General features: G+C 39.3%; 1 protein-coding gene across 4 annotated transcripts in view; it reads left to right on the top strand.

Moving 5' to 3' along the window:
* ATRN (attractin) overlaps window positions 1-11,167 on the top strand; it is a 157,518-nt gene that overhangs the window by 80,486 nt on the left and 65,865 nt on the right. For all 4 annotated transcript variants that reach the window (XM_032295555.1, XM_032295557.1, XM_032295556.1 and 1 more), the window contains exons 12-15: window positions 3,660-3,880; window positions 5,531-5,652; window positions 6,553-6,691; window positions 8,279-8,469. In XM_032295555.1, coding sequence (XP_032151446.1) covers window positions 3,660-3,880; window positions 5,531-5,652; window positions 6,553-6,691; window positions 8,279-8,469 — 673 coding nt within the window. The remainder of the gene's footprint in view (window positions 1-3,659; window positions 3,881-5,530; window positions 5,653-6,552; window positions 6,692-8,278; window positions 8,470-11,167) is intronic.

The following is an 11,167-nucleotide window of genomic DNA, read 5'->3' as shown; positions in this document are numbered from 1 at the left end:
AAAAAAAAAAAAAAAAAAAAAAAAAAAAAAAAAAAAAATTATACACCTGTGCAGGCCACTTACCATGAACGGAGGGAGTATGCATGACTGGAAGTTGTTCTGGGAAGGTCAGTGAGTGAGTGGTAAGTGCACGTGAAGTCCTAGGATATTACTGTACACTGCTGTAGACTTTGTAAACACTGTACCCTTAAGCTACACTAAATTTATTTAAAACTTTTCTTCAGTAATAAATTAACCTTAGCTTACTAGATGACAACCATCATATGTGCCATTCATCATTGACAGAAACATTGTTAGTGGCACCACATAAATAGAATGAGGATTGGCTGTCTTTTAAAGGTGAAGACTTAATTTTTAAAATACAACCCCTATACAGTTATCACACGTTTAAAGTTAATAATTCTTTAAGCCAAGGGGTGGTGGCTCACACTTGTAATCCCAGCACTTTGCAGGGGCCAAGGCAGGAGGATTGCTTGAGCCCTACTCATTGCAGGAGCTCAACACCAGCCTGGCAACACAGCAAGACCTCGTCTGTACTAGAAATACAAAAATTAGCTGGACATGGCAGCACGTGCCTGTTGTCCCAACTACTCAGGAGGTTGAGGCAGGAGAATTGCTTGAGCCCAGGAATTTGAGGTTGCAGTGAACTATAATGATGTTGTTACACTCCAGCCTGGGTGCTCTGATAGAGCAAGACTCCATCTCAAAAAAAAAAAAAGTTATTCTTTAGTATCTCTCAGTGTCCATTCAGTGTTTACATCTCCTGTCTCATTTTTTTTTTTTAAGTTTAATTTGTTCAACTCAGAATCCAAATAAGATCCATATGTTACAACTGATTAAAATGTCTCTGAAGTTTCTCTTGCTCTGTAGGGTCCCCATCCATCATTTCCCCCCTTATTTGTTAAAGAAACTGGGTTGTTTGTCCTGTAGAGCTCACTGCGGTCCAGATTTTGACTTTTTTTTTCCTTTTTTCTTTTTTCTGAGACGGAGTCTTGCTCTGTCACCCAGGCGGGAGTGCAATGGCACAATCTCAGCTCACTGCAGCCTCTCCTTTCTGAGTTCAAGTGATTCTTCTGCCTCAGCCTCCCGAGTAGCTGGGATTACAGGCACCCACCACTACACCCCACTAATTTTTGTATTTTTAGTAGAGACGGGATTTCACCACATTGGCAAATCTTGTCTCAAACCCCTGACCTCAGGTGATCCGCCTCCCTCGGCCTAACAAAGTGCTGGGATTATAGGTGTGAGCCACCGTGCCCGACCCAGATTTTGATTATTGTATCCTGGGCTTTCATATAACATATTGGTCTCTCTCCTAAACTTCCTACAAATTAGCTTGATCACATTCACTTCACTGTTTTGGCAAGATCACTTCATAGGGTTGTTTCTTTTCCTTTATTTACCAATTTTCAAAAATAATGAACTGATTTCTTAGCATTGTCCAAAGGTGACAAATTAGATTTCTTTTCAGGGCGTGGGAGACATATATCATTATGAACTCATGGTTTAAAAATATTTCATGTGCTTCGACCTATTATAGTTTGTATTTTTATTACATTTCAAACATTTTCCATCTTTAGCCAGTGAGGGCATCTTTATGTTAGTTAGCTTTTGAGTTAATCTGCTACTACCGCAGTCTTCCTTTCTTTTCACTATAACAAGATCTGCTAGACTCATTGTGAACATTTCTTCATCCAGACATGAAATTTGTTTTTTCTCTTAAAAGTTCTAGTTTTTAAGGGGTGAAAGGAGGCGGAAAGAATGGTATTTAGATACCCACACTCTAAGCACTAGTTGTATTCATTGCTACTGGGTGGGCCATTTGTTTCTAGGTCTTTTAAGAAGACAGGTTAAAGAGAAGCTGTAGCATTCTTGTTTTTAAAAAGGAATATGAATTATATGTGCAGGTTTGTGTGTTTGACCTTCTTGTTACCTCAATAGATAAACGGCTACATTCTTTGAGTACTTTTCTCTGCATTCCATTTTTCCCCACGTGTAACAGTATATACTGAAGATCACTTCATAGAATTATGTAGAAATTTTCCTCATTCCTTTTATATCTGCCTAATATTTCATTATGCGGATGTACTATAGTTTATTGTATCCCCAATTTGATGGACATTTGGGGCTGTTTGAGTCTTTCGCTATTATCATTAACCCATTTATGACTAGTGTTCCATTACTGGAACACTAAGCTTGTGGGAGTTACTTATATTTTACTGCTCAAGGTCATCACCAAGATCTGAGTTTTCACAAAAAAATTTACCCTCCAGCATAAATGGGTTAATGCCGTAGTGAATAGCCTTATGTGTACTTCTTTTTATATTTTGGTATTCTGTCTTTGTGATAGACCTCTAGCAATGTGATTTCAGGTTCAAAAAGCAAGTGCATAGTTTTGTTAGAGCTTGCCAAATCCCGCCATAGGCTGCACCATTTTACATGCCCAGCAGTAGTATCTGAGAGTACCTGTTGCCCCACAGTCTCACAAATCCATATATTGTCAAATTTTTGTGCTTTTTTTTTATTTGTTAGTTTTATAGGTGAGAAATGCTACCTTGGTATATTTTTAATTTGCATTTTTCTTACACTGAAATTAGAACATCTTATATGTTTAAGGTCATTTGCATTTTTTCCCTGCAAACTGGCTAAAGCCCCCCTCTATGTTAGGGATAGTTCTTTTCCTGTGATATAAGTTGTAAATCTTTTTTTCAGAGCATATCATTTGTTTTTTTACTTTGCATATAGCATTATTTTCATGTAAAAAGTCTTTTTAATTCATATAACCAGATTGTTCAGTCTTTTTTTCTCTACCATTTGGATTTTAAGTCATATTTTTTTTTCCACTCTCAGGTTATAGAGAAATTCACCCATTCTTCTAGTGCTTGTGTGGTTTCTTTTTTTCAGAAGGTGCTCTGATCCATGGGGACTTTATCCTGGTATGTAGAGGAATAGATTCAGTTTTATCTTTTTCCATATGCTTAATAATCTTGATACCATTTACTGAAAAGACCGTCTTTTCCCACTCATTTAAGATGCTACTTTTACTGTGTACCCAAATGTATATGTGTGTGCTTTTATCTGTTAATGATTGGGCTCTTTCATGAACCAGTATGACACAGCTTTAATTACAGAGGCTTTTAGCTGTCCTTTAAATTGGTACCTTTTTATTTTTAATATTTAAAAAATGAAGATATAGAATTGCTGTTTAGCATTAAAAGATGTTAGCATATTCTGACACTAAAATTTTCCAGGAACTCATGGTTAAAAGTCACCAAGCTATCATGAGAACTTTTTAATACAGTAGCTGTGAAGAGTAGGCAGCTTATTGGAACTATTCTGGGTGATTATACGCCAGGATGAAAGGATGGAATTTAGAAAGAAAGGGAATAAGAATGGTTTTTAAGACCTTGAAAGATAATTTATGTAAGATTTGTTTGCAAATTGTCTGTAAAAAGTGTATCATGGTAGCTGGATGTGGTGGTGTGTTCCTGTAGTTCCAGCTACTTGGGAGGCTGAGGCGAGAGGATCTCTTGAGCCCAGGAGTTTGAGACCAGCCTGGGCAACAGAGTAAGACCCTGTCTCTTAAAAAACATAAAAGTATAGCATGCAATTGTTATCTAAGTCTCTGGTAAATTTCTTCTCTCCCTTTTTCCTCTTAGCACCATGTTTGTGTTTGGTGGTTTCAATAGTCTCCTCCTCAGTGACATCCTGGTATTCACCTTGGAACAGTGTGATGCACACCGGAGTGAAGCCGCTTGTTTAGCAGCAGGACCTGGTATCCGGTGTGTGTGGGATACAGGGTCGTCTCAGTGTATCTCATGGGAGCTGGCAACTGATGAACAAGAGGAAAAGTTAAAATCAGAATGTTTTTCCAAAAGAAGTATGTTTTTTTCCTCTACTTAGATTTTAATGAATTTGAGTCCTCATTTTATCTGAATTATGAAGGAACTTAGCATTTGTACACTTTTTGTGTTCTCTTTATCCAAAATTATTCAGTAATAACTTGTACAAAGCATTTCTGGATGTTTGAAAATTGGTTTGTAAACATCTTGGATGGGAACATGCCATATGGCTCCTAGAAGGTCTGTGAATGATGAAGACGTAACCTTCTTGGCACTGCATTGGCTTTGCCTACTGACTCCAGATCCTGGCTGCAGTTGCTCTGAGGCAGTGCCATCTGGCAGAACTGTATTTTTGATGATGGAAATGTTCTGTGTCTGGACTGTCCCAATTTGTAGCCACTATCCACATGGGGCTGTCAGATACTCGAAATGTAGCTAGTGTGACTGAAGAACTGAATTTTTAATTTAATTTAATTTTAATTTAAAAAAAAAAACATTTGTGACTACTGGCTACTATATTGGATACAGATCTGATATTAAGGATGAAATTAGGAAAGTCAGCCCAGAAAAGCCATGTTGAAGTAAATTGTTTTGGTGGAGAGAAGGAGAGCTGCTGTCCTTGCAAGGTATTTTTGTCTAGCTTCTCTAGTTGGATACATATCAAGACAGACAGTTACTGAGAATGGGCAGTGATCCCTCTTCTAGAACCTTCCCTCATGGTTTCCAAGCTGGTTTCTTCCTTCTGCCTGCTTTGCTTCCTGTCCTATATTGCTGAGACATAGAGAACAATACAATACAGTGAAGTGATGTATACAAAAGTTCTATTTTATTTTACTTTATTTTGTTTTGAGACAGAGTCTCACTCTGTCGCTCAGGCTGGAGTACAGCGGTGCGATCTCAGCTCACTACAACCTCTGCCTCCCAGGTTCAAGTGATTCTCGTGCCTCAGCCTGTAATCCCTGAATAGCTGAGATTATAGTCACCTGCCACCAAACCCAGCTAATTTTTGTATTTTTAATAGAGATGGGAGTTTTACCATGTTGGCCAGGCTGGTCTTGAACTCCTGACCTCAGGTGACCTGCCCACCTCGGCCTCCCAAAGTGTTGGGATTACAGGTGTGAGTTACTGTGCATGACCAGAAAATTCTTTAAAAGTAAGAATGTTTTCTCTATAAGATATTTATTTACACCAATTAATTTAAAGTATGTTGGCTGAATTTCTTATTAGTAGAATTGGTGTTGCAGTTAACTTGAGAGTTATGATGGATAGAAGCAGCTTTCATTCCTGTGCCCAAATTAGCCTTGTATTTATAACTAGGAGGAATGACTTGGCCTCCTACAATATTTTGGCTCCTGGGCTGTTTTGATGTTCATTATATTACTAGTTGATTTTTTTTTTTTGGAAAGAAAAGTATTCAAAGAACCAGAATTTACTTTCATTATATCTTATAGTTGTTAAATTAACCTATTCTTGTTTTTACTTTCTGTGTACTTCTTTTTTGGGTACAAAACTAATTCTTTAGATTGTCTATTTCTAAATGTTATTTTAACCAGAACGTACCAAATATATTTTCCTGCCAATTTCACTCTTCATTTTACTTAACGATTGTTACAGTTTTTTTTAACTTCAGTCTCTGATTGTGCTCAACTGAAGCTGTCCAAGTTGATGAGATTTTCATTTCTTTATAGCTCTTGACCATGACAGATGTGACCAGCACACAGATTGTTATAGCTGCACAGCCAACACCAATGACTGCCACTGGTGCAATGACCATTGTGTCCCTAGGAACCACAGCTGCACAGAAGGCCAGGTCAGAGACTGTTTCTTAAAGATTTCAGAAAAGTCCTAATTTGTCATAGGTTTAGCTTTTATAGTGTATATGATATAAATAATGGCTCAGAGTTATTTTTCAAATAGGTTTAGATTTGGATTTTATTATCCCTGAGGTTTTCCTTTAGGAAGAGATGCTCTATACATCTTAATTCCAAGGGTCCTACTAGCCCCGGGGATTTGTGTGTTGTGTTTTAGAAGAAGGTAAGACTGTTGTCCCTGGGCATGGCCATGACTAAGTACTGGATCCTTGGTTTGAGGCATCTAATAGTAACCTCACTTTACCAGTGCTAGGTTTTGGTAGCAAGTTAGGGCTTGAGACTGAGAGTGAGTCAGAGATATAGTGACCCATGTTGAACTGTGGAAATGACAGACTGCAAAATCTCCTTGTCTTATATCTTGGTTTGGCATAACCTCACTGCTCATCCTGTATAGATTTTTAAATTGAAGTTGTAAGATGACCCAGGCTTTTATAGTTTTTGACAGCTTTCAAGACTTTTTCTGTCAGTCTCATGCAGTTCTTAAAATAGAAAACTTTCAGACTTTTGAAGGGAGCATTTGAAAATAGCAAGTTCAGCATTCCCATTTTACAGATGACCAGGCTGAGGTATGGTATTTAAAACAGTGGGCTGCTTCCTTGCCAGTTAAAAAATGTCCTTGAGCAGAACATTCCATTGCATTGTTCCTACTGCAGAGCTGCTGCATCTGATTTGCTTGCTTATCTATCTATCTATCTATCTATCTATCTATCTATCTATCTATCTATTTATTTGTGGTTTGCTTCCTCAATTAGATTTTGTTGTTTGTAGTATCCTATTGGTCCTCACCATAAGTTCTCTCTGTGGATACAAGAGAAAAGCTTTTGTCCACTGTGTTCTAGATCTCCATTTCCAGGTATGAGAATTGTCCCAAGGATAACCCCATGTACTACTGTAACAAGAAGACCAGCTGCAGGAGCTGTGCCCTGGACCAGAACTGCCAGTGGGAGCCCCGGAATCAGGAGTGCATTGCCCTGCCTGGTAGGCCTTGCAGGGTCATCTTGGTGTGTGTGGGTCCAAGACTTCACCCCATTTCCCCCAACACTGTGCAGCCTAGGTTGAACCTAGCAAAGGGGAAAAGCTAATTCTGTCCATTCATCCCCACTATGATGAGGTTTTTGTTTTTAACTAAAATGCAATTCTTAAGTATTTGCTCCTATTGTCCTTTGAAATAAAGTGAAACATCCTTCACTGCTCTGGAGAATTGAGTGACAGCCTGATTTTGTATCACTGAGCTGGCTCCTTGCCTCTTCCCCATCCACCTTTGATAACCTGGGACTAGAACATAATATCTCAGCAGCCAGTCTGCTGAGCACTTTATGGAGAGTACTTCTTATTAACCACTGGGATTTGATTGTTAGCACCTGCTTATGGGCCCCCTCTGAGAAGGACAGGATAGATACTTCCATCAGCAGCACCTTGGGGTGATCTCCAGCCCTGAAAACCTCAACATATGCTACTTCTGAGGTTCAGGATAATGAGTTCAGGGCCTGAGACCAGCCAGCCATGACCAAACCACTGTGATGTATTTGTTCAGCCGGGATGATCCAGGAAGGGGAACTTCCTTGATTCTGTACAACATCTGAGCATGTTCAGGGAAGTTGGCTTCGACTAAGTCCTTTTTGAATGTCCCTTGGAAGTTTTTGATTCAGCTTGTAGAGTGGGACTCTTTTTCTTTATTTCAGTGTGTCTTAAAGTTTAATGTTTAGGAAAACACCTGGGAATCTTGCTAAAAGGCATATTGTGGTACAAGTGTGGGGTGGGGCCGAGAGTGTGCATTTTATCTATTCGACAGTGCTACACTGTGAAGAGCAAGTCTTTGTCTGTTCCTAAATAATCTCTTTCCCATGCCACCTTTCATTTATCTCAGTGACTGTTACTGTTAATGAGCGTTGTTGATGTCTCCAAGGTACTTTGGTTCTGGTGAAGTTGCCTTGTTCTTTCACTGTCTTCCAGGAAGCATTCATAGCTTCTGTGCAGTACCTTGTGTGGGTTCAGGATGATCACAGGTGGCAGATTACAAGCTTGCCTTGTATGCTGTAGCCATATCACTTAGGTTGTGTCCCACAAAGGACCATCTTACCTCACTTTTGGGATGCTTTGTACACTTGATTGTACCTTCCACCTGATGATATGAAAACAGTGCAGCTTTTGGAGACTATAGATTTATTAATTCCTCAATTCATTTCCATTCTTGCAGTTTTTACCTGAGCCTTCCAGTATGCATATTCATTTGTCTGCTCTTCACTTAGGATTTTAGTTTTCTAATTTTTCTTCAGAAGGAGGTGTGTCAGTCTAATACTGGCACCAAACTGGTATTTTCCTCTAAGATACAGAAGTGACCTCATTGCTTTTTAGGATTCAGGAGATATGACTAGTAAACATTTTTAAATTCTTGTATTCTGCATTTGGTCCTTAATAATGTGTCAGAGGCTCCCACATCCTAATGAAGTACCTGGAATTTAAATTAGAAAGGCCATTTTGGTATTCAGTAATTCGAACTAATAATATAGTAATTTTGTCTGATTTCTAAAACTTTCTTTTTTCCTCTTCTCTCCTTAATGAAAGAAAATATCTGTGGCATTGGCTGGCATTTGGTTGGAAACTCGTGTTTGAAAATTACTACTGCCAAGGAGAATTATGACAATGCTAAATTGTTCTGTAGGAACCACAATGCCTTTTTGGCTTCTCTTACAACCCAGAAGAAAGTAGAATTTGTTCTTAAACAGCTGCGAATAATGCAGTCATCTCAGAGCATGGTGAGTTAAAATCCTTAAATTTAAGTTTCTGATATCTACCTTTCTACCAAAGGCATGACTGCAGCTTGCATGTGGAAGGCTGTGGACATGTGTGATGTGCTCGGCAAGAGGAAGAGTGCTGGCAAATGCAGCCTGAGGGACTGTGGGGCTGTGCTGTCAGAGTCTCTTCCTCTAATGCCTTGTTTATCTGGAAGTTTTTAATACTTTGTATATATAAGATCTGTGAATAATTATATGGGGGATGAATTCTAACATGTATATGTGCACATACTCTGGTAACATCAGTAGATGATTTCATACCTGTTTTTCCTCGATTCTGCTAGAGGAGAAGGGAGAGGTCACTGCTAATTAGCTAGGTTGGATTAAGCTACCTGAGTTCCTTGGAGTTAAGGTATTATAATAGTGCATAATACTGTATAATTACCACTAAGAAATGTGCATCTCCTTGGGTTTTTAATAGCTCAGCCATCTCAGAACAAGAGAGCACCTTTGTGTCAAGAGTTTCTGAGCTCAGAAAGGCTCAGGTTCTCTTCCTGTCCACCTGGTGCTGTTAGGCAGCTTATAGTCGATATTCCATGATCACATTTTGTCATTTTTAGTCCGGAGTCATAAACTGTGATCCTACCTTCAGTTAAGTAGACTCATAGAACAAAGCTCCTTTAGCAGTGTCAGCTGTGGTACAGAAATGTTTAGTGTAAATGTTCTTGTCAAGCAGGGAGGAGTTGAGTACACACTTCCTTGGGTACAGCCTTCTTCTTGTGAAGGTATGGAAATGTGGCCTGGGTCTTGGCTGCATTGGCCTTTGTGTGCTGCCTATAGGGCCATTCTGAGACTGGAAGGAGGTGCCCTGTATTTACTTTTCTCCAATTTGTCCCTTTCTTCAGTGTGACTTTGATAGGGTATGGAATAGGGTATGGACATTTAAACATTGATGATGCATTCTTATTGTGTTTACCTCAGGCTACCGTGAGCACACTTGGTATTTCATAATATTTTGATAGCTTTTTCAGATTTCAGAATCTCCATTGGAGACTGTCTCTGTTGTTTCTCTTCCCACTTCCAAATGTGAGTCTCTTTCAGCATTCCATCCTCGGCTGGCAGCTGACCCTTCCTATAGTCATTCACTCTCTCAGAAAATGTTTGGCGTCCAGTTTTGCTCATTACCCTGGCATCTCTAACAATGACTCTTGAGTCCACAGAAACTATAAAGGTTCAACCAGGTGGCCACAGATATACTTCTAGTACCTTTTTCTCTCTTCCTTAGATTTTTCTAACTCTAAATGTTTCCGGGTATTCTAATCTGCGGTGGCCACATTTATGAAACAGAAATTCACAGTCTTAATGACAAGACTGACAAATGAGAGACAAATGAAGTGTAATGTCCTTCCAAAGCTATACCACTAGATATACCCAGTCAGTACAGCCCAGATTTTTAATGGAAAAAAAGGCAAGGGCACCCAGCCTAGCCTTTTTAGGACAGTTACTGGCTGGTAGGAAGCTGTAAGAAGGTGACCCCTGAAGGTGAGAAGGAGTGAATTAGGATGTCAAAGAGGGAACGGCTTCCTGTGCATTAATTAGCGCCCAGGATGTAAAGGGAGATGATTAAGGGAATGGCTCTTTGAGTGAGCTGCAGGTAAGTTTGCGTGGCTGGCTACAGGCTGGAGGATGGGATTGCTATAGTTGGGCCTCAAGAAGGGACCAAGGCCAGACCCTGAGAGGCTGTGGCTACAAAAGTAATGGATTTGGATTTTATCATGAAGGCAGAAAAATTATTGAAGGGCCTTTAAAAAGTATTTTTAATTTTCTTTCTTTCTTTTGGAGCTATTTTTTTTAGGTCTTCTTTTAGGCATGTATATGTTTTCCTCTCAAAAATGGAAATAGGCCAGGTGTGGTGGCTTATGCCTATAATGCCAGCACTTTGGGAGACCAAGGCAGGAGGATTGCTTGAGCCCAGGAGTTCAAGACTAGCCTGGGCAACATAGGGAGACCCCATCTCTACAAAAAGCTTTTTAAAAAAATTAGCCAGGCATGGTGGCACATGCCTGTAGTTCCAGCTACTTGGGAGGCTGAGACAAGAGGATTGCTTGAGTCCAGGGGTTTGAGGCTGCAGTGAGCCATGATCATGTCATTGCACTCCAGCACAGGCAACAGAGCAAGACCCTGTCTCAAAAGAAAACAAAGAGTGGGGGAGATACAGCATATCTTTTGTTTTATAATTACCAAAATTAGGAATACTTATCATTTCTGGGCTAAACTTTATGTTTTGATTTTTAAAACTTTCTAAAAATTGCAGTGAGAAGGAAATTTCAGAAAAGCAGAAAATAGACTATCCCAGGTGTCACTGTCCTATTATTCCCTATAAAATCCAGTGCCGGGGTGGTTGAATGGATAAAGCAAATGTGGTATAAGTTGAATATCCCTTATCTAAAATGCTTGGGACAAGGTGTGTTTTGAATTTTCAATATACTAACCAGTTCAGCATCCCTAATCTGGAAGTCCAAAGTGTTCTGATGAACATTTTCCTTCAGCATCCTGTTGGCACTCAAAAAGTTTTAGATTTTGGAGGGTTTTGGATTTCGGATTAGGGATCCTCAGCCTGCATTTGGGGATAGCCTCATAGCATTTGTCATAGGATATCGACATTTCAGAACTTGATTATTGCTTTGCTATAATTTCTGTGAATTTTTTGATATATTAT

Source organism: Sapajus apella, unplaced genomic scaffold, assembly GCF_009761245.1.
Source record: "Sapajus apella isolate SASKATOON/1434 unplaced genomic scaffold, GSC_monkey_1.0 scaffold33, whole genome shotgun sequence".
Lineage (NCBI taxonomy): Eukaryota > Metazoa > Chordata > Mammalia > Primates > Cebidae > Sapajus > Sapajus apella.
The sequence above is the reverse complement of the archived record's forward strand: the minus strand, read 5'-3'. Positions and strand labels throughout refer to the sequence as shown.